This window comes from Pan paniscus, chromosome 9 (assembly GCF_029289425.2).
Source record: "Pan paniscus chromosome 9, NHGRI_mPanPan1-v2.0_pri, whole genome shotgun sequence".
Lineage (NCBI taxonomy): Eukaryota > Metazoa > Chordata > Mammalia > Primates > Hominidae > Pan > Pan paniscus.
The window spans coordinates 74,778,154-74,802,267 of NC_073258.2; the positions used below are offsets into that span (position 1 = coordinate 74,778,154).

The 24,114-nt window shown below is 42.2% G+C and overlaps 2 protein-coding genes across 2 annotated transcripts in view; one reads left to right on the forward strand and one right to left on the reverse strand.

Annotated features, from left to right (window-relative positions):
• Positions 1–24,114, forward strand: part of MRPL48 (mitochondrial ribosomal protein L48) — a 78,669-nt gene that overhangs the window by 45,980 nt on the left and 8,575 nt on the right. Inside the window, exon 5 of the mRNA XM_003814667.6 lies at positions 12,890–13,059. Within this exon, the coding sequence (XP_003814715.3) occupies positions 12,890–13,059 (170 nt within the window). The remainder of the gene's footprint in view (positions 1–12,889; positions 13,060–24,114) is intronic.
• Positions 13,079–19,461, reverse strand: LOC100973279 (protein MIX23-like). The gene is made up of 2 exons (XM_003814668.4): positions 19,099–19,461; positions 13,079–18,790 (listed from the first exon to the last, which is right to left on the reverse strand). Exons 1-2 carry the CDS (start codon positions 19,327–19,329, stop codon positions 18,587–18,589), a joined length of 435 nt encoding a protein of 144 aa, XP_003814716.2. The 5' UTR covers positions 19,330–19,461; the 3' UTR covers positions 13,079–18,586.

The following is a 24,114-nucleotide window of genomic DNA, read 5'->3' on the forward strand; positions in this document are numbered from 1 at the left end:
AAAAAAAAAGTAAAAATAATAATAGTCATTCACATTTGTATAGCACTGGGTCATTTTTCCCAAGACCATTTAGTTACTTGCCCTCAGCTGTTGTCCAGCTTCCAGTCTTGGGGTAATGGCAGCTTAATAATCTGAAAATTGCCAAGAGAAAGATATGGAAGGATGAAATGGAGGCAACATGAATTTCTGTCACCTTGTCATATGTTCTCATTTCCAGGCCTTGGAGCAAGAGAGTTAGGTATATCTTCTGTAACTCAGACAATTTTCTTCCTCTTTGCAGAATGGCCCCTAGGAATCAAGATAGCTTTTCTTTTGGAAACTTCATGCTGTTTTTAGTGTTGATAGAAAGGAGGTTTCTGCCATTTCTGTCACCTATTTTATTTTGTTGTAGCACCCATAATAGATAAGCTGTCACAGCCACAAATCTCTGAGGAGACTGGAATCATTCCCAGATAAATCAGAAGGTCAGAATCACTTTATGGTTATAGTCCTGGCTTCTTGAGAGCTTGTCTGGAGGTTGTAGCAGGGGAGCACAGCTAGTCATATACCCTTGACTAAGGACCGGTCTTCCTCTATTGGGGATGGTTGTCCTCTTCTACTGAGCTTGCAGCTTTGGGAGGGACGCACATGGAGTGGTGAGGGAGGAAGGGGACACCCGCCTAGCCAGCCAGATCAGCTGAATCAACCCTGGCAATCAATGGGGTGACAGATGTTGCAGCCAGATCGCCCTCACATCCGGTCCTACCTTCTTGGTAACAAAACAATTGGTTTTGCTGGTCTAGAAACTGTAGGGCTAGACATGTATTATAGGACTGGCTTAGGGAGAGTTACTTTATATTGGCACTCATGTTTTCACTCATTTATTTCTTGTAGCTCATTAAAAGAAAAACCATAATTGAGCATCTACTATATGCCATGCATTGTGCTGAGTATCCATGATGCTCAGGTGAACGGGACATGGTCCTGTAAAAAGTGTAAAGTCTGCTGGGAAAGTTAGTGCTCAAAAGTGTAACTAAATACTTGAGGCAAGTGCTTTACTAGGGAATAAACTAAATATCAAGAGAGCAAAGATAAGCAATTCCTTCACAATGTTTTACATGGTAAATCCATACAATTTTAAAAACAAAAAAGAAGCAATTCTCCCCAAAAGGGTCAGTGAAGGTGTTACGGAGTTCAGCTCAACAAACATTTATTAAATGCCACCTGTATTCTTGGCACTGGGTAGGTAAAGCTGAACTGGACACTCCTCTGGCAGTATCTAGTTGCTTGGGGTAGCTGTTGACACAGGGCTGTGAAGAACATAGAAAAGCTCCCCAGGGCTTTTCTAAGTACAGGGAGTGACTCACGTGAAGACCTGACTGCCTGTGCCATTAGAGCTCCTGGTCTGCAGCCTGCTGGGAGTCTTGCCTTGTGTCACCAAATTACAATAGTGTCTGATTTTTAGAGGGATTCATGTTTGATATGAATAATAGTAATGACCCTTTTCCATTCTAAAAGTACTTTGGCATCCATTATCTCAGATCCTTGCAAGCCATATTCCCTTGGAACATTGGTGGTACTAGAGCCAAACCCCTCCTCAAGATGAATAATAATAGTCTTTCCCATTTTAGAAACATATTAAATGAATGGATAGAATTTTCTAAATTTCACACATTCTTCCTATCAGCTTTACTTGATAAAAACAAATATTGACAGAGAAACTCAGTTATGTTTTTGTTTTTTTAATTATTATTTTTTTCAGAGACAGGGTCTTGCTCTGTTGCCCAGGTTGGAGTGCAGTGGTGCAATCATAGCACACTGTACCCTCAACCTCTCAGGCTCAAGTGATCTTCTCACCCCAGCCTCCAGAGTAGCTGGAACTACAGGTGTGTACCACTACGCCTTGCTAATATTTTTATTTTTTAAATTGATTAATTAATTTTTTGAGATGGGCTCACTCTGTCATCTAGGCTGGAGTGCTGTGGCATGATTATGGCTCACTACAGCCTTGACCTCTCTGGCTCAGGTAATCCTCCCACCTCAGCCTCCTAAGTAACTGGGATTATAGGTGCGCCCCACCACACCTGGCTAATTTTTTGTAAAGATGGGGTTTCACCATGTTGCTCAGGCTGGTCTCGAACTCCTGGACTCAAGTGATATGCCTGCCTTGGGCTCCTAAAGTGTTGGGATTACAGGTGTGAGCCACCACCGCTGGCCTAGAATTCATTTCAGTTCAACTCAACATTTAATAATTTGGGGCTCTAGGAATAGAAAGATTAATGAGACATAGTACCTTCCTACATGAATTGTGGTAGTAGTTTAGCTACCATAATAGAGAGACCTACAATACCAGGGGCTTAAGTAAAATAGAAATTTCTTTCTTTCTGACATAAAAGTATAAGTAGATATTCTAGCTTTTTGTTTTGCCATACTTATCATATTGCTTCTATCTCATGGTTTGAGATGGCTGCTCCCTCTTTAGCCACTATGTTCACATTTCAGGCAGCAGGAAGCGGAAAGGGGAAGCAGTGGTCATCATGTTTCTTTTCTTTCTTTGTTTTTTGTTTTTGTTGTTCTTGTTTTATTTTGTTTTTGCTGTTTTTTTGTTTGTTTGTTTGTTTTTTGAGACGGAGTCTCGCTCTGTCACCCAGGCTGGAGTGCAACGGCGTGATCTCGGCTCACTGCAACCTCCGCCTCCCGGGTTCAAGTGATTCTCCTGCCTCAGCCTCCCGAGTAGCTGGGACTACAGGCGTGTGCCACCATGCCCAGCTAATTTTTTGTATTTTTAGTAGAGACAGGGTTTCACCATGTTGGCCAGGTTGGTCTTAATCTCCTGACCTCGGGTGATCTGCCCGCCTCGGCCTCCCAAAGTGCTGGGATTACAGGTGTGAGCCACCATGTCTGGCCTGTTTTTTTCGTTTTTTTTGTTTTTTTGTTTTTTTTTTTTTGAGACAGGATCTCATTCTGTCATCCAGCCTGGAGTGTAGTGGTGTGATTATAGCTCACTGCAACCTCAAACTCTTGAGTTTAAGCGATCCCCCAGCCTCAGCCTCCTGAGTAGCTGGGACCACAGGTACACGCCATCACACAGGGCTAATTTTTAAATTTTTTTGTGGAGATAGGGTCTTGCCATGTTGCCCAGGCTTGTCTCAAACTTCTGGGCTCAAGCAATCTACCCACCTTGGCTTCCCAAAGTGCTGGGATTACAGGTGTGAGCCACTGTGCCCAGCCATGTTGTCTTTTTTTTTTTTTTTTTTTTTTGAGACGAAGTCTCGCTCTGTCACCAGGCTGGAGTGCTGTGGTGTGATCTTGGCTCACTACAACCTCCGACTCCCTGGTTCAAGCGATTCTCTTGCCTCAGCCTCCTGAGTAGCTGGGATTACAGGCACGTGCCACCATGCCCAGCAGATTTTTGTATTTTTAGTAGAGATGGAGTTTCACCATTTTGCCTAGGATAGTCTCGATCTCCTGACCTCGTGATCCGCCTGCCTCGGCCTCCCAAAGTGCTAGGATTACAGGCGTGAGCCACCGCGCCCACCCTGTCTTTCTTTAGAGTAATTGAACTAGCACTTTGCAAACTGCAGTTGCTTAATACATTCTTCATTTCGTAAAATTTACTAGTTGGAAATTGGGACCATGCTTATCTCCAATATATAGTAGTAACAGTAATGTCCTATCTATGTACACTACACAACCTCTTTTAAAAATGCCATTTATGGCAGAGCGCAGTGACTCACACCTGTAATCCCAGCATTTTGGGAGGCGGAGGCTGGTGGATCACCTGAGTTCAGGAGTTTGAGACCAGCCTGGCCAACATGGTGAAACCCCATTTCTACTAAAAATACAAAATTACCCAGACATGGTGGCAGATGCCTGTAATCACAGCTACTCGGGAGGCCGAGGCACAAGAATTGCTTCAACTCTGGAGGTGAAGGTTGCAGTGAGTCGAGATCATGCCACTACACCCTAGCCTGAGTGACAGAGTGAGACTCTGTCTCAAAATAATAATAATTTTTAAATGCCATTTATTTATTTTTAATTTATTTTTTTGAGACAGGGTCTCACTGTCGCCCAGGTTGGAGTGCAGTGGCGCGATCTTGGCTCACTGCAACCTTTTCCTCCTGGGTTCAAGCAATTCTTGTGCCTCAGTTTCCTGAGTAGCCAGGATTACAGGTGTGCACCTCCATGCCCAGCTAATTTTTGTAGTTTTATTTTCATTTATTTACTTTTTTTGAGACAGGGTCTCACTCTGTCACCCAGGATGGAGTGCAGTGGCACCATCTCGGCTCACTGCAACCTCTAGCTCCCAGGTTCAAGCAATTCTGGTGCCTCAGCCTCCTGAGTAGCTGGGACTACAGGCGCCTGGCTGCAACCTCCACCTCCTGGGTTCAAGTGATTCTCCCTGCCTCAGCTTCCCAAGTAGATGGGATTACAGTCACTCACCACCACATGCCCAGCTAATTTTTTGTATTTTTAGTAGAGACGGGTTTTCACCATGTTGGCCAGTCTGGTCTCGAACTTCTGACCTCAGGTGATCCTCCCACCTCACCCTTCTAAAGTGCCAGGATTACAGGCATGAGCCACCGCGCCCTTCCAAAAATGTCACTTATTATTATATACCAGGTGCTATAAGTACTATGTGCCAGGCTTTAAAGACATTATTTCATTTTATAGCCTTATAAACATATATATTATTTAAGCCTTAGAGTATCATATGGTTATTTGAGACCCTGTTTGAGGAATCCAAGACTCAGAGAAAGATTAAATGATGTGCCCACGTGGCTAGAAGTTTTCAGAGCCGATATTTGGAATGAGGATGGCCAGAATTCATCTAACATCTCTAGTATTTCCATTTCATATAAATTCACTCTATTAAGCTTCACAATAACTTTAGCTGTTACAGATGAGGAAACTGAGGCCTAGAAAGGTCACACAGTGTCATGTAGTGACTAAGCAGATAGTTAGGATTTGAGGTCAGATTTTCTGTGGCTTCCATCTAAGTCTAGTGTACTTTATATAGCATCAGGCCATGCCTCCTTGCTACCCCAGTCAGAGCCAGGCCTTTTGTCCATATGTCTCTCAAGTGTATAACACCAGGTTATAAACATACTCAATCGCTTCGTACCTCACAGCTCATTATGGACTGTTGATAGTACTAACCCCAAATCATTCAAATCCTCGGGTGTAAATTTTGTTATTTTCATCACTAGAATTTCTGGAAGCTGAATATGCTGCAGGCATATTAGCCTTTTTGTTTGAGGATTCAGATAATGGATTAATTCTTATCCAACTTTCTCACCCTGGAGAATGTCACTTATAGCGATGGGTAGATACTATCACTTTAGAGGAGAGAGCCTGGGCTTGGGGCTGCAGACTCAGCTTCCAGTTCTGGATAGACATAAAGTTGTTACCTTTGCCCTTGTCTTGCTGTTAAACCTTACACAAGCCATTTTCCTTTTCTGGGTCTCAACTTCCCCCTTGTGTAGAATTAGGGGGAAGGAGAGATTAAATTATCTCTAAGATCCTTTCTGGCTGTAACAGGCTATGATTCTAATTTGATTCCTTTCTTTATCTGCTCTTTCCAGCAAAGTTTCTCAGTAACCTTGGGCAAGTAACTTACCTTCAGAGGACCTCAGTTTTCTGTCTGTGAAATAGGGATAATAATGTGAACATTTGTGTACAAAACTTGTTTCATAATTTACCCTATAGTCTATTTGGGGGACCAGAGTGCAGTCCTACAAGGACCTAAGAATGACAATCCTGGGCCATCCCTTAGTGAATCTAGGCCATAGGAGTGCCAACGTTTGATGATGGACAGTAGTCCATCCTCCCTACTACATTTCTCCTAACTTCCTTTCCTTTCCTGCCTGGCTGGCCTTCATGTGCAGTCAGGTTGGGCTTCCCAAAACACAGCTTTATTCATGTATATCCTTTGCACAGATTTATTTATTTATTTATTTAGAGACAGAGTCTCGCACTGTTGCCCGGGCTGGAGTTCAGTCAGTGGCGTGATCTTGGCTCACTGCAACCTCCGCTTCATGGGTTCAAGCGATTCTCCTGCCTCAGCCTCCTGAGTATCTGGGACTACAGGCGCCCGCCACCACGCCTGGCTAATTTTTTTGTATTTTTAGTAGAGATGGGGTTTCACCATGTTGGTCAGGCTGGTCTTGAACTCCTGACCTCATGGTCCACCTGCCTCGGCCTCCCAAAGTGCTGGGATTACAGGCATGAGCCTCCACTCCTGGCCCACAGATATATCTTTAATAGTTCCTCATGGCATTCATGAAGTCCTGAACTCAATCAGTAGGCATTGAGAGAATGGGATGGATGTGAGAAAAATTGTGTAGATAAAATGACAGAAACTGGCATCTGGTATTATATGCAGTTAAGCTCTTGCTGGCTATGCTGTGCCCTGGCTCAGAACTGAAATATGTATTGTAATATCACAGTGGGATCTTGATAATGTGAATTGGTTCAGGTAGATCTAGGCCAACATGGGAAAGCAAATGAGATGCCAAGAGGGACACTGGGATCAGCTTTCTTTTCTTTGTTCCCCTAAAGCAATACCTTTGGAGAGTCCTGGCATTTTCTGTGGTTAAGAAAAGCCTCCTACAGGCTTCAGAGAAGCTCCTCCCTCTCTGCTGGAAAATTTCAGCCACTCTCCATTGCATTCTGACTTCAGCATTCTAGACAGCTCTTACTGCAGTGCTGCCTGTCATGATGAGAAGTCCTGATTGCTGCATTTGGCCATGAATGTGTTGGGCTCTGAAGAGGAGAGAGCCAAATGCCTGCATGTTGGTGGTTGGTTTCTAGAGGTTGGCTTCCCACTCACCGCAAGGTCTAGCACCCTGGGGTGGCCACCACTGTTAAGAACTTTAGTAATGCAGAGGAAAAATTCCTGCACTAGGGATCAGGAGGTCTGGATTTTAGTTCCTGGGGTCTGTCTTGTCTGGCTTCGTGATTCTGGGGAACACATTTATCTGTTTGGGCTTCATATTCTTCCCTTGCAAAGATGAAGAACCAGGACAAAAGCATCTCTAAATTCCTTCCTATTCTAAAATTTTAAAATAATGACTCATTGTATGTTTTCTCTTTGCTGGGCCCTGTGCTAGATAGGAGGAATATAAAGTGAAAATAATAATAAAAGTTAATGTTTAGTGTTTATGTGCCACAGATTGTATTAACCATTTTATATATAGTATTTTGTTCAGTTCTCAAAACATTCCTGTGAGATCAGGTCTATCATCAGTATTACTGGCCTTGTAAAAGGACCATTTCTTTGTCTTCTCTGTGCTTCCTCAAATTGGCTTCCTGCTCTTGATAGGTTGACCTTCAGAGCAGCAGTGTAAGGGAACCATTCCAGGTGCTCTGTTAGGAACAATGCTGCTGTGGAAGCCCCTAGACTGTTGGCTATTAGATGGGGTGACTTAAGACATATCAGTAGAGATAGTTTTTTTTTCTTTTTTTCTTAAAAAAATAATTCAGCCCCATAGCAAGACTTACTATAAATCTCCAATTATTAGGACATGGTGGTATTATCTCATGGATAGACAAATAGCCCAATGGAACAGAAGAGTAGAGAAACAAATGCACATATCTCTGGGTGCTTGTTATATGACATAGGTGGCACTGTAAAGCAGTGTGGCTGGGTCATTTCGGCTGGATGATCATGTGAAAACAAAAAATGACTCTTGACCCTATTTCACACCACACACAGAAATGACTTAAAGATGGATTGTAGATCTAAATGTAAATATTAAAATAATAAAACTGCTAGAAGGTAAAATACAAGGATGTCTCCATGATCTTAAGGTAGGCAAAGATTTCTTAAACAGGACACAAAAATCCCTATAACCATAAAAAATGAATACATTGGACTACATTAAAAATAAGAACTTAATTTCAACTTCAGGCCTGGTGTGGTAACTCACTTCTATAATCCCAGCACTTCGGGAGGCTGAGGTGGAAGGATCGCTTGAGGTCAGGAGTTTGAGACCTGCCTGGGCAACAGAGTGAGACCCCATCTCTATGAAAAATTTTAAAAATTAGCCAGGCATGATAATGTGCACTGTAGTCCCAGCTACTTGGGAGGCTGAGGCGGGAGGATCACTTGAGACCCGGAGTTCCAGGCTGCAGTGAGCTACTGTTGTGTCACTGCACTCCAACCTGGGCAATATAGTGAGACCCTGTCCTTAAAAAAAAAACAAAAAAACTCAGTTTTGTCAGTGACAAGTTAAATGAAAAAGAGAAAATAAATAAAAATAAAAAAATAGCTTCTCATCAAAATATACCATTATAAAGTTAAAAGGGGGCTGGAAGCTGTGGCTTATGCCTATAATCCTAATACTTCGGGAGGCCAAGGCTGGCGGATCACTTGAACCCAGGAGTTTGAGACCAGCCTGTGCAACGTGGAAAAACCTTGTCTCTATAAAAAAATGCAAAAATTAGCTGGGCATAATGGCACATGCCTGTAATCCTAGCTACTCAGGAGGTTGAGGTGTGACGATCACCTGAGCCTAGGAGGTCGAGGCTGCAGTAAGCTGTGATTGTGCCACTGAACTCCAGCCTGGGCAACAGAGTAAGACCCTGTTGTTGTTTTTTGTTTTTTGTTTTTTTTTAGACGGAGTCTCGCTCTGTCACCCAGGCTGGAGTGCAGTGGTGTGATCTTGGCTCATTGCAACCTCTGCCTCCCAGGTTGAAGCGATTCTCCTGCCTCAGCCTCTGGAGTAGCTGGGACTACAGGCACCCGCCACCACACCCAGCTAATTTTTGTATTTTTAGTAGAGGCGCGGTTTCACCATATTGGCCAGGCTGGTCTTGAACTCCTGACCTCAGGTGATCCACCCACCTCGGCCTCCCAAAGTGTTGGGATTACAGGCATGAGCCACCACACCCGGCCAACCCTGTCTCACAAAAAAATAAAATAAAATAAAAATAAAGTAAAAAGGGAAGGTACAGAGAGGGAGAAGATATTTGCAGCATGTACAAAGGATCATGTTTAGAATATATAAAGAGCCTTTACAAATCAATAAGAGAAAGGCAGACAACCCAATTTTTAAAATGAGCAAAATACTTGAATAGGCAGATTACAAAAGATAGTATCCAAATAGCCAGTAATCATATGGGAAGGTGCTCAGGCTCAATAGATATAAAGAAAATGCTAGTTAAAATCTCATTGCATTACCACTACCAAAATGACTAAAATAAAGAAACCCACAAGAAAACCTGACTATACTGTTTTCTAAGTGTTAGGAAGAATGTAGAGCAATTAGAACTCTCATACACTGCTGGTGGAAGTCTAAATTGGAAACTACTCTACAAAACTGTTTGAGAGTGTCTATTAAAGGTGAACCTGTTCATACTGTGTAACTCAGTAGTTCAGCTCCCAGGTACACCCCCAACAGAAATGCATACATATGTTCACTAAAAGATACATACTAGAACATTGGTTGCACTACTATTCATAACGGCCCCATACTGGAAATAACTCAAATTTCCACCAACAGTAGAAAGGATAAATAAATTGTGGCATATTCATACAGTGGACTAGTAGCACATGAGAAGGAAAGAATTGCCATTCCATATAATGCCTGGTTGAATCTTATGAACCTAATGAATGAAAGAAGACGGACACAAAAGAGAATGTATCTATCATTCCATTTTCATGAGTTTCAAAAACATGCAAAATAACTCTATGGTTTCATAAGTCAGGATAGTGGTTACTAATTTGGGGAAAGGAGACCTAGGGTACTTGTAATGTTCTGTTTCTTGTCTAGGGTACTGATTACAGAGGTACTTTCACTTTGTGAAAATTCATTGAGCTGTGTAACTTATTTATGTATTTTTGCATATTAATGCAATAAAAATTTACTAAAATTCAAACATAATAGATTTTAAAATTCTAATTTTAGATTAATAAGATATTTACACTATTAGAAAATTTTAAAAACAGAAGAAAATAGTTTAAAATTCTCATTCCTACCCTCAGACCCCAGCCACCTAGTTCCCTCACAAACAGCCAATGATACTAGTTTTTGGGGGGGGTTGTTTTTATTTTTGTTTTTGAGACATGTTCTCACTCTGTCGCCTAGGCTGGAGTGCAATGGCTCAATCACCACTCACTGCAACCTCTGCCTCCCAGGCTCAAGCAGTCTTCCTGTCTCAGCCTCCCAAGTTGCTGGGACTACAGGTGTGCACCACCACGGCTGGCTAATTTTTATGTTTTTTGCAGAGCTGGGATTTTGCCATGTGGTCCAGGCTGGTCCTGAACTCCTAGGCTCAAGCAGTCTGCCTGCCTCAGCCTCCCAAAGTGCAGGAATTACAGGCGTGAGCCACTGTGCCTAGCTGATACTATTTTTGTACATGCTTCCAGAGATATTTTTTAAATATGCAAGCAAATAAGCATGTATGTAATTACACACATGCACACACACACATATCTATTGTCTTCCAGCTCCCCCATTTTATATGTGTGGCAACATTTTGAACACATTATTCTACAGTTTGCTTTTATCATTTGTTTTATCTTAAAGACCTTTCCAGTATCTGTACATAAAGAAGTGGTTATTTATTTATTTATTTATTTAGAGATGGAGTCTCGTTCTGTCGCTCAGGTTCGAGTGCAGTGGCGGGATCTCAGCTCATTGCAACCTCCGCCTCCCGGGTTCAAGCAATTCTCCTGCCTCAGCCTCCCAAGCAGCTGGGACTACAGGCGCACACCACCATGCCCAGCTAATTTTCGTATTTTTAGTAGAGAGGGGGTTTCACCATATTGGCTAGGCTGGTCTCGAACTCCTGACCTCATCATCCACCTGCCTCGGCCTCCCAAAGTGCTGGGATTACAGATGTGAGCCACCGCGCCCGGCCCCTTATTTCTTTTTACAGCTGCATAATTTACTTAATAAGTCTCCCTCCTTTTCTGTTTTGAAACAGGATCTCACTCTGTTGCCCAAGCTAGAGTGCAGTTGCGTGACCACGGCTCACTGCAGCCTCAACCCCTCAGACTCAAGCCATCATCTCACCTGAGCCTCCTGAGTAGCTGGGATTACAGGCACTTGCCACAATGCCCAGCTAATTAAGAAAATTTTTTTTGTAGAGTCGGGATCTAGCTATGTTGTCAGGGCTGCTCTTGAACCCTTTGGCTCAAGTTATCCTCCTATCTTGGCCTCAAAGTTCTGGGATTACAGGTGTCAGCCACTGTACCCAGCTATAAGTCCCTCTCTTTATGGGCATTTAGGTTAGATTATTTTCGGTTGAGGTGCTTTCTTCTTTCTGAAGTATGTTGTGTTAAATATTTTTTCCCAGCCTTTGTTTTAACTTTTTTTTTTTTTTTTTTCCTTGAGATGGAGTCTCGCCCTGTCACCCAGGCTGGAGTGTAATGGCGTGATCTCGGCGCACTTCAACCTCACCTCCCAGGTTCAAGCGATTCTCCTACCTCAGTCTCCTGAGTAGCTGGGGTTACAGGTATGTGCCACCATGCCTGGCTAATTTTTTGTATCTTTAGTTGAGATGGGGGTTTCACCATGTTGGCCAGGCTGGTCTTGAACTCCTGACCTCGTGATCCATCCAACTCAGCCTCCGAAAGTGCTGGGATTACAGGCATGAGCCATCACGCCCGGCCTTCATTTTAACTTTTTACAGCAGCCTACACAAGTTGATATGTAGTGAAGCAATATTTTGTATGACAGAAAAGGAAGAAATCAAATAATTATTCTACCTTTCAGTTCTCAAAAGGAATGCTGTGTAGACAATTGTAGAATTTCGAGCTAGGAGTAGAAGAGAACTAATGCTGAGATTCCTTTCTGTTAATTTTTTTTCATGATTCTGATAAAACTCAGGATTCTCTCCTCGGAAACATGTACATGTAAAATTTTGCATATAAATTTTGGGGCTTGGCCAGGAGCAGTGGCTCATGCCTGTAATCCCGGCACTTGGGGAGGCCTAGGTGGGTGAATCACCTGAGGTCAGGAGTTCGAGACCAGTCTGGCCAACCTTGGTAAACCTCATCTCTACTAAAATTACAAAAGTTAGCCAGCTGTGGTAGCAGGCACCTGTAATCCCAGCTACTTGGGAGGCTGAGGCAGGAGAATCGCTTGAACCCGGGAGGTAGAGATTGCAGTGAGCTGAGACTGCGCCATTGCACTCCAGCCTGGGCGACAAGAGTGAAACTCCATCTCAAAAAAATATATATATATATATTGGGGGGCTCATAGACCCCTTAATTCATATATGGGTTAGGAATATTTTAATCTAGGCTAGGCGTGGTGCTCACACCTGTAATCCTAGCACTTTGGGAGGCCGAGGCGGGTGGATTGCCTGAGCTCAGGAGTTTGAGACTGCCCTGGGCAGCATGGTGAAACCCCATCTCTACGAAAAATACGAAAAATTAGCCAGGTGTGGTGGTGTGCGCCTGTAGTCCCAGCTACTTAGGAGGCTGAGGCATGAGAATTACTTGAACTGGGGAGAAAGAGGTTGTAGTGAGCCGAGATTGCGCCACTGCCACTCCAGCCTGGGTGACAGGGCGAGACTGTCTCCAAAAAAAAGAAAAATATTTCAATCTGACATAATCCCGTTGGTTTACAAATTGAGTAATAGAAGGCCAGAAATGGGAGGTGAATCTCAAAACAAGGTAATAGTATAAGACAGTCACATGTATTCATGTTCAAGTAATTCATGCATTCAAGTAATGACAGCAATATTCTCTCCTTGCATTGGCTGATGTCACAGCCCAGAATGGCAAGGGAAGCTGCTCTTTCCTTCCCAGGAGAACTTCAGTTTGTAGGTGGGGTAACCTGAGAGCAAAATGTGAACAAATTTATTAGAAAGATTGACTTTTTAAAATATCAAGATAGTATTATTAGAATTTCTTGTATAATACTTTATTTTCTTTCTCTCTTTGTTTTCTCTTCAGCCCAAGAAGAAGAAGGGAAAAGTGGAAGTGAGAGCCATTAATTTGGGGACAGATTATGAATATGGGGTTTTAAATATTCATCTGACTGCATATGACATGACCCTGGCAGAGAGTTATGCCCAGTATGTTCACAACCTCTGCAACTCTCTCTCCATTAAAGTCGAGGAAAGGTATGAAGGATGCTTTTGTATGGGATGTTCTTGGTGTGGGTAGAATGCTCTGTTTTTTTGTTAAACTAGGCTTTTGAGATACAGTTTACATGTAGTAAAATTAACTCTTTTTAGTTATATAACGTACTACAATAAAAATATAGACTAGTTCTATTAACCTGAAAAGTTCTTTGGTGCCCTGGTGTAGTCAGTCTTCTCCCTCTTCCCCACTCAAGTCCCTGGCAACCACAGACCAATTTTCTGGCCCTATGGTTTTAACTTCTCCAGAATATCATATAAATGAAATCACACAGTATGTAGCTGTTTGTGGCTGGCCTCTTTCACTTAGTATAATGTGTCTGACATTCTTTCATGTTTTTGCAAGTTTTTTTTTTAGTGGTAAAATACACATAAGTTACCAGCTTAACTATTTTTAACTGTACAGTTTAGTGATATCAAATGCATTCATAATGTTATACAAGCATCACCACCATCCATCTCCATCATGCTTTTCATCTTATAAAAATGAAACTCTAGCTGGGCGCAGTGGCTCACACCTGTAATCCCAGCACTTTGGGAGGCTAAGGTGGGAGGATCACTTGATCCCAGGAGTTTGAGACCTGCCTGGGCAACATAGCGAGACCTCGTCTCTACAAATAACAAAATTAGCTGGGCATGATGGCATGTGCCTGTAGTCCCACCTACTCGGGAGGGTTAGGCGGGAGGATAGCTTGAGTCCAGGAGGTGGAGACTGCAGTGAGCTGTGTTCTTGCCACTGCACTTCAGCCTGAGTGACGGAGTGAGACGCTGTCTCAAAATTTAAAAAAACAAGCCAGGCGCGGTAGCTCATGCCTGTAATCCCAGCACTTTGGCAGGCTAAGGCGGGTAGATCACCAGAGGTCAGGAGTTCGAGACTAGTTTGGCTAACATGGCAAAACCCTGTCTCCACTAAAAATACAAAAATTAGCTGGGTGCAGTGGTGCGCACCTGTAGTCCCAGCTACTTGCGAGGCTGAGGCAGGAGAATCGCTTGAATCCAGGAGGTGGAGGTTGCAGTGAGCTGAGACTGTGCCACTGCACTCCAGCGTGGGCAACAGAGCAAGACTCTGTCTCAAAAAAAAAAAAAAAAAAAAAGATTAAAAAAAGCAAACACTGAAACTGTACCCATTAAACAATAACTGCCCATTCCTTCCTCCCCTAAGCTCCTGGTAACTACCCTTCTACTTTCTGTCTCTGACTTTGACTATTCTGCCTCATGTAAGTGGAATCATATAGTATTTGTCTTTTTGTGACTGGCTTCTTTCACTTATCATAATATCCTCAAAGGTCATCCATGTGGTAGCATATGTCAGAATTTCCTTTCTTTTTCTTTTTTTGTTTTTTGAGACAGAGTCTCACTCTGTCACCCAGGCTGGAGTGCAGTGGTGCAATCTTAGCTCCCTGCAACCTCCACCTCATGGGTTTCACCATGTTGGCCAGGCTGGTCTCTAACTCCTGCCTCAAGTGATTCTTCTGCCTCAGCCTCCCAAGTAGCTGGGATTACAGGTGCGCACCACTGCACCTGGCTAATTTTTGTATTTTTAATAGAGATGGGGTTTCACCAACCACGTTGGCCAGGCTGGTCTCGAACTCCTGACCTCAAGTGATCGCCTGCCTCAGCCTCCCAAAGTGCTGGGATTACAGGAGTGAACCACGGTGCCCACCTCTTTTCTTTTTCTTTTTTTCTTTTAGAGACATGGTCTCTCTCTCCCACCCAGCCTGGTATGCAGTCATGGTCTCTCTCTCCCACCCAGCCTGGTATGCAGTCATGGTCTCTCTCTCCCACCCAGGCTGGTATGCAGTGGTGCAATCATTGCTTATTGCAGCCTCAACCTCCTAGGCTCAAGCGATCCTCCTCTCTCTCCCAAATAGCTGGGACTACAGGCAAACACCAACTCGCCAAGCTGATTTTTTATTTTCCTGATATGACCTAGTCCTCTGAATGCCTGGCTAATTTTAAAATTTTTTGTAGAGATGGGGCCTCACTTTGTTGCCCAGGCTTCCTTTCTTTTTTTCTTTTTTTTTTTTTTGTCTCACTCTGTTGCCCAGGCTGGAGTGCAGTGGCACAGTCTTGGCTAACTGCAACCTCTGCCTCCCTCCAACCTCCAATCTCGCCTCCAATTTCTGGATTGTATAGTAAGTTTATGTTTAACTTTATAAGAAATTGCCAAATTGTTTTCCAAAATGGCTGCACCATTTTTTATTCCCACCAGCAATGTATGAGACTTCCGGCAACTCTTCATCCTGGTCAGCAGTTGGTATCATCAATTTTTAAAAAGCTATTAATAGGTTTATAGTGGTATCTCATAGTGGTGTTAATTTGCACTTCACTAATAAATAATGATGTTGAGCATCTTTTCATGTGCTTATTTGTCATCTGTGTATCTTCCCTCATGATATGTCTGTTTAAATCTTTTGTCCATTTAAAAAAATGGCTTGTTTTCTTATTGGGTTTTCAAAATTGTTCATCTATTTTTAGATAGCAGTTCCTTTTTTTTTTTGAGACAGAGTCTTGCTCTGTCACCCAGGCTGGAGTGCAGTGGCACAATCTCAGCTCACTGCAAACTCTGCCTCTCGGGTTCACGCCATTCTCCTTCTTCAGCCTCCCGAGTAGCTGGGACTACAGGCGCCCGCCACCATGCCCAGCTAATTTTGTTTTTGTATTTTTAGTAGAGACGGGGTTTCACTGTGTTAGCCAGGATGGTCTCAATCTCCTGACCTCGTGATCTGCCCGCTTCGGCCTCCCAAAGTGCTGGGATTACAGGTGTGAGCCACCGGGCCTGGCCTAATTTTTGTATTTTTAATAGAGATGGGGTTTCACCATGTTGGCCAGGCCAGTCTCGAACTCCTGACCACAAATGATCCACCCACCGTGACCTCCCAAAGTGCTGGGATTACAGTTGTGAGTCACTGCACCTGGCCACCAGTTCCTTTGCAGATATGTGTTTTGCAAATATTTTCTTCCTGTCTATGACTTATCTTGTTGTCCTCTTAACAGTATGTCTTTTGAAGAGCAGAAGTTAAGCTTAATGAAGTTCAGTTTATCAATCTTTTTCTCTTATGGTTTCTGCTTTTTCTTTTATATCTAAGAAATCTTTGCCTGACCCAGTTGCAAAAAAACATTTTCCTATGTTTTCTCCTAGAAGTTCTATAGTTTTAAGTATTATATTTAGGTCTGTGATCCATTTTGAATTATTTTTGTATATAATGGGTCAAAGTTTTTTTTTTTTGGCATATGAATATTCAGTTGTTTCCAGCACCATTTGTTGGAAAGATTTTCTTTCTCCACTGAATTATCTTAGCACCTTTTTTGACAGCCAGTTGACCATGTATATGTGGGTCTATTTCTCTGCTCTATTCTGTTACATATATGCTTACACCTGTACCTACTGTCTTGATTAGTGTAGTTTGATTACAAACTCTAACTTTGTTCTTCTTTTTCAAAATTATTTTGGCTATTCTAGGTCCTTTGGTTTTCCATAAAAATTTTTAGAATTAGCTTGTTGATTCTACAGAAAAGAGTCCGATGGGATTTTTTTTTTTTTTTAGGATTGTGTTGAATCTGTAGATCAATTTGGGAATAATTGAAATCTTAATTGTTTATATTGAGTCTTCTGATTCATTAACACAGTTTCTCTCTCCATTTACAGTATTTAGATATTCTTTATCTGCTCTGCTTTTATGCATTTTTTGGATTTGTTGGAAAACTGTAGGAGAGGGAAGTAACATTTACTCCCTACCTACCTGCTCCAGTCTGGGCTCTTTGCATATCTTATCTCAGTATTTCACACAGTATAGGATGCCCTCTGGTTTTCCTTAAATAACATTAAATCCCATGGGTAGAAATTTCTTCCCTTTGTAATTTTTTTTTTTTTAATTTTGGAGACAGAGTCTTGCTCTGTCACCCAGGCTGGAGTGAAGTGGCGTGATCTCGGCTCACTGCTACCTCCATCTCCTGGTTTCAAGTGATTCTCCTGCCTCAGCCTCCCTGGAATAGCTGGGACTACAGGTGTGTGCCACCATGCCTGGCTAATTTTTTGTATTTTTAGTAGAGATGGGGTTTGCCATGTTGCCCAGGCTGGTCTCGGACTCCTGAGGTCAGGCAATCTGCCTGCCTCGGCCTTTCCAAGTGCTAGGATTACAGGCATGAGCCACTGCACCCAGCCCCTTTTTAATTCTTTTTGTTTTTTGTTTTTGTTGAGACGGAGTCTTGCTCTGTCGCCTGAGCTGGAGAGCAGTGGCGCAATCTCGGCTCACTGCAACCTCTGCCTCCCAGGTTCAAGCGATTCTCCTGCTTCAGCCTCCCAAGTAGCTGAGATTACAGATGTTCCCCACCACACCTGGCTTATGTTTGTATTTTTAGCAGACATGGGGTTTTGCCATGTTGGTCAGGCTGGTCTCAGACTCCTGATCTCAGGTGATCTGCCTGCCTTGGCCTCCCAAAGTGCTGGGATTACGAGTGTGAGCCACTGCGCCCCGTGGCAACTTTTTATCTATGTTCTGTCCTTATAGTTTTGCCTTTTTCAGAATTCCATACAAATAAAATCATATAGTATTTTTCTTTTCGATTCTTCTTTTGCTTAGCATACTGTATTTGAGATTCATCTATGTTGTTGCCTGCAAGTAGTTTGGTTTTTTGTTGTTGTTGCTGAATAGCATTTCATTGAAAGGATGTACCACAGTTTATTCCTTTTCTGATTGAAGGACATTTGTGTTGTTTCCAGTTTTTGGCAATTATGAATAAAACCACTATAAATATGTACAGGTTTTTGTGAGAACACACGTCTTCATTTCTCTAGGAGTATGATTGTTGAGTCAAATAGTAAGTGAAGTATATGTTTGATTTTATAAGAAATCAAGGCTTGGGCACAGTGGCTTACACCTGTAATCCCAGTACTTTGGGAGGCTGAGGAGCATGGACTGCTTGAACTCAGGAGTTTGAGACCAGCCTGGGCAACGTGGTGAAATCCTGTCCCTACATAAAAAATACAAAAACTAGCCTGGCTTGGTGGCGTGCACCTGTAGTCCCTGCCACTTGGGAGGCTGAGGCAGGAATATTGTTTAAGCCCGGGAGGCAGAGGTTGCAGTGAACTGAGATCGTGCCACTGCACTCCAGCCTGGGCAACAAAGTAGAGAGCCTGTCTTAAAAACAGCAACAACAAAAATGTAGCTTAGGTAATCTGTCACTGTGGCAAGGTAGTACATGATATAGTATGTGGATATGGCAAAAATTACACTTGCTTTTTTTTTTTTACACTGAGTCAGAAAATTATTTTAATAACAAAAATTTTTTTTTTTTACAGAATCAATATAAAATAGCAGTTGATTACTCCATAATTATCAGAATTATTTATACTTGAGGTCTTGGCTAAGTGGGGCTGAAATCAACAAAAGGTCTTGGACTGTTGTTGGCTCACAGATCATCCTAGGAAGCCTGCCCTCTTGATATCTGTCATAGTTACCTCTTATGAGATGACCCAGTCCTTTAAAAAAAAAAAATCTCTCTTTCTTTATTCATTCTTTGGAGGCTTGAAGTGAATTTGACACCGTTTATTAAACACCTTCCAGCCTTTGTCTTTTACTATTTCTTCAACATTCAGTTCTGACTGCATCCATTTCAACTTTGTCTGTTCTTTTCTGAGTTGCTTTAATAACATTAAGTTGTCCAAATTATTTTCTCTCTCTTCTTGGAGGTTTTTTACTACTTCTGAGGTCTGGGCTATACAATTTTTTTTTTTTTTTGAAACAGAGTCTCGCTCTGTCGCCCAGGCTGGAATGCAGCGGCGCGATCTCGACTCACTGCAACCTCTGCCTCCCAGGTTCACTCCATTCTCCTGCCTCAGCCTCCTGAGTAGCTGGGACTACAGGCGCCTGCCACAACGCCTGGCTAATTTTTTGTATTTTTGGTAGAGACGGGATTTCACCATGTTAGCCAGGATGGTCTCGATCTCCTGACCTCGTGATCCGCCCTCCTTGGCCTCCCAAAGTGCTGGGATTACAGGCGTGAGCCACCGCGCCCGGCCTGGGCTATACAATTTTTTATGACTCTGTTCCTACTGGCAAGAGCTGCCATCAAAGACCCATAAATTTGTTTACAGGTTTGGCTGGCATCAATTTTCCCTACAAAGGAAGCTGTTAGAACCTTAGTGTTTAATTTATATACTATTCTGTCATCACTTGTCCTTATCACTTTGAGTAATTCCTGGAACTGGGCAAACTCCTCCCAGTTCACACTGCCACTGGGTGCCGCCATATTGGACAAACAAAAATTATACTTTCTTACTCATTAGATATTAGTATATTCCCATTTAACAGATGTGGAAATCAAGGCTTAGAAAGGCTGAAAGCACAGAACCAGTAACTTGCCTGGATTTAAACCCAGTTCTGCCTGACAAGTATTTTCAGTTACATAGGGTCTTATTTTAAGTCCTTCAGCCAAATTTGAACTTTTAAACCTTTATACATTAGAGTGCAACTGTGCTAAAAGATGTTCTTTAGGAGATTTGATAATAAGCTGTGACTTTAGCTCTCATAGCTGACAGTACTTCAATTCTAAAAATGTGCTTTATCTCTTTCTGATGCCCCAGAGAGTTGGTTCCTCTTTCAGCACTTGACACATACCTCGTGTCACTTAGTGCTCTGGGCTCGAATGATCTATTCATGTGGCAGTTCCTTTTCCCTCTGACAGTGCATTCCTTCTGGATGGGGACTGTGTTCTTTGTTTCTTTAGCACCCACTACAAGGCCTGCCATATGGGAGACATTCAGTCATGATTGAAAGAATGACAGGTTCTTAAATATCACTATACAATCCAGTTGTGTGGTATACAGTTGCTAAATTAATGAAAGTCCTTTTAATGAATTAATTCAAAAACTATTGATTGAGCCTCTTCTTGCTATGTGGTGAGCACTGCATTAGACATTCTGGGAGATATTAAGGGGAACCTCCTAGTTTCAGGGAACATACACACACACACACACACACACACAGTGAATGCACACATACATGCATGTACATACATACCGAGAAACATAATTATAACATAATGTGAAAGATAAACTGCAATTACAGCTCAAAGAGGCAGAGTAACATAGTAATTTAGAGTAGTGCTTCTCAAAGTACCATTCCGAGAAGATGTCAGGAACTTATGCCAAAATGTACATTAATACTTGGTTTCCTTCATTAGGAGAGTCTTGATATTAAGAAAAACTTGGCTGAATCAAGCAGTTTGTTTAGTGACTGGTTGCACATTTCTTGTCTGTCATGGACCAGTGACAATTAGGCTGTTCACTGGCAGCTTGTCTATGGACTACACTTGAAATAATATGTGGTTAAGAGTACAAGCTCTGCCCACAGAATGGGAGAAAATATTTGCAAGCTATCTAGCTGACAAGGGATTAATAACCAGAATATATAAGGAGCTCAAACAACTCTATAGCAAAAAAAAAAAAAAAAAAATCTAATAATCTAATTTAAAAATGGACAAAAGATCTGAATAGATGTTTCTTAAAAGATGTACAGATGGCAAACAGGCCTATGAAAAAGTGCTCAACATCACTGATTGTCAGAGAAATGCAAATCAAAACTACAGTGAGATATCATCTCATTATGGCTTTTATCCAAAAGACAGGCAATAACAAATGTTGACGAGGATGTGGAGAAAAAGGAATACACTGTTGATGGGATTGAAAATTAGTACAACCATTATGGAGAACAGTTTGGAAGTTCCTCAAAAAACTAAAAATTGAGCTACCATATGATCTAGCAGTCTCACTGCTAGGTATAAACTCCAAAGAAAGAAAATCAGTATATCGAAAAGATATCTGCACTCCCGTATTTATTGCAGCACTATTCACAATAGCCAAGATTTGGAAGCAACTGGAGTGTCTGTCAACAGGTGAATGGATAAAGAAAATGTACATGTATACAATAGAGTAGTATTCACCCATAAAAATGAATGAGATCCTGTCATTTGCAACAACATAGATGGAACTGGAGGTTATTATGTTAAGTGAAATAAGCCAGGCACAAAAAAGACAAACATTGCATGTTGTCATTTATTTGTGGGTGCTAAAATTAAAAACAATTGAACTCAGAGATAGAGAGTAGTATGATGGTTACCAGAGGCTGGGAAGGGCAGTGGGGGCTGGGGGAGAAGTGGGGATGGTTAATGGGTATCAAAAAATAGAAAGATTGAATAAGATCTAATATTTGATAGCACAACAGGGTGACTATAGTTGATAATTTAATTGTACATTTACAAATAACTAAAAGAGTATAGTTGGATTGTTTGTAGCACAAAGGATAAATGCTTGAGATGATGGATATCCCATTTACTCTGATGTGATTCTTATGCATTGTATGCCTGTATCAAAATATCCCATATACCCTATAAATATATATACCTGCTATGGACCCACAAAAATTAAACATTAAAAAAAAGAGTACAAGCTCTGGAATCAAATTGTTGGCATTCATATTCTAGTTCTATCAGTTATTAGCAATATGACCTTGGGAAATTCTGAGCCTCAGTTTCCTCATCTATATAATGAGGATGATAATTTTTTCTGTTTCTTTGAGCTCTGAAAATGAAACAAGATGGTACATGACAGCACTTAGCACAGACACTGGCACATTGTAAACATTCTGTTACTAATGTTACTGTTGTAATAATTAAGAATTTTTTTTTCAGCTGGCGGGAATTAGAGATAGCTTCTTTTTTTTTTTTTTTTTTTGAGATGGAGTCTCGCTCTGTCGCCCAGGCTAGAGTGCAGTGGCGCGATCTCGGCTCACTGCAAGCTCCGCCTCCCGGGTTGACGCCATTCTCCTGCCTCAGCCTCCCGAGCAGCTGGGACTACAGGCCCCCGCCACCACGCCTGGCTAATTTTTTGTACTTTTAGTAGGGAGGGGGTTTCACCGTGTTAGCCAAGATGGTCTCGATCTCCTGACCTCGTGATCCGCCCACCTCAGCCTCCCAAAGTGCTGGGATTACAGGCGTGAGCCACCGCGCTCAGCTGAGATAGCTTCTTAAAGGTTGATGGCAAAGAACATTAAATGTCAATCACGGAATGTTACTATCATACCTACAGTGGGTCAGTCAGTTCCTTGGAATAGTGTTTGAAATTTTTAGGACTCTTACAGATGCTGCTTTTATAGTGAAGGGCACTGAATTTCCTGCTTTTCATCAACTAACCAAGGAATTGCTGTTTTCCCTTTGGCTTTTACTTTTTGCCACATAGCTAAGTTTCTGGTTCCCCCACAGTTGGTGTGTTCACATAAGATTAGGGTCATTTTAGAAGGAATAGTTTCAATGTTTTGTTTGTTTGTTTGAGTCAGTCTTGCTCTGTCACCCAGGCTGGAGTGCCGTGGCACGATCTCGGCTCACTGCAACCTCTGACTCCTGGATTCAAGGGATTCTCAAGCCTCAGCTTCCTGAGTAGCTGGGACTACAGGCACCCGCCACCACCACACCTGGCTAATTTTTGTATTTTTAGTACAGATGGGGTTTCACTATGTTGGCCAGACTGGTCTCAAGCTCCTGACCTCAAGTGATCCGCCCGCCTTGGCCTCCCAAAGTGCTAGGATTACAGGTATGAGCCACCGTGCCTGGCCTAGTTGCAATGTTTATAGGGTAGTTGTGGTAAGAAGCTAGTTTATTTTACATCTGGCTAAGTGGTCAGTGCTGCATGGTTGTATACTCCTGGATTATAGATTAAAAGACTATCTAGTCCAAAAACAACCAACCAACCAAAACACTTTCTTTAAAAAACTCAGCTGTAATGCCCTGGCTGCATTTGAGTGAAAGCAGGAAGGCAGTTACATTTGTTGAGCACCTACTATCATTGAGGCACTCTGAACAAGCTAAGTACATTTTTTTGTGTATTAGTAGATCAACATATCAATGCTGGAGCCAAACTGCCTGAGTTTTCTTGCTCCACTGCATTCTTACTGTATGACATTGGGGCAGTTTGCTCAACCTCTTTGTGTCTTGGTTTCCTCAACTGTAAAATGGGGTTACTAAAAGCACCTACCTTAAAAGGCTACAGTGAAAATTAAGGGAGCTATTATATATAATGTACATAGAACTATGTCCAGCAACTGTTGGCTGCTATTATTATTACTATTATTATTATTATAGAAGCTTGCCCTATTCCTACACCTAATAAGTGGCAAGTTCTGGAGTTAAACCTACTTTTTTTCCTAATTCTCTATTCTTCTAACCGGTTCTCCACACAGCATTTATGGTGATCTTTCTAGATGGAAATATGATTATGTCACTCTTCTGCTTGAAATGCTTTGATGGCTTCCCACTCCCGTAGGATCACAATAAAAGTTTCTCATGTAGCTTCCTAGGTGCTCCAGGGCCTGCCTTGCCTCTCTTCACACTTCCCTACCCACCTCCCTCTACGTCTAGTTACACTGGCTTTGTTTTTGTCCCTTTCCACCTCAGGACCTTTGCATATGCTCTTCCTCTCTTCATCTAACTAGCTTCTACTTTTTTCTTAGATGCCATCTTTTTTATTTTGAGATGGAGTCTCACTCCGTCGCCCAGGCTGGAGTGCAGTGGTGCGATCTCGGCTCACTGCAACCTCTGCTGCCCGGATTCAAGCAATTCTCCTGCCTCAGCCTCCCGAGTAGCTGGGATTACAGGTGCCTGCCACCACACCCAGCTAATTTTTGTATTTTTAGTGGAGACGGGGTTTCGCCATCTTGGCCAGGTTGGTCTTGAGCTCCTGACCTCGTGATCCACCCGCCTCGGCCTCCCAAAGTGCTGGGATTACAGGCGTGAGCCACCGTGCCTGGCCTCTTTATTTATTTATTTTTGTTTGTTTTCTTACATGTCATCTTGAATGTTACTTCTTCAGGAAACCTCATTAAGTTAGATCTTTATGTTATATATTTAGAAGAAGTAAAAGGTGTTTAACTGCTCTTTCATAACATGCACTTCTTGCTCTTGTAATTACTTGACTATTATTGGTCTTTTCTATTAGACTCTAAGCTTTGTAAGGCAAGGACTATTTCTGTCTTCATTAGTGGC

Excerpts from the sequence above, each read along its gene's own strand:
- LOC100973279 (XM_003814668.4), bottom strand. The coding sequence starts at position 19,329 with ATGGCGGCACCCAGTGGCAGTGTGAACTGGGAGGAGTTTGCCCAGTTC. Across the intron at positions 18,791-19,098 it reads TAAAAAATTGTATAGCCCAG|ACCTCAGAAGTAGTAAAAAA; the intron begins GCCGGGCGCGGT and ends TGTATAGCCCAG.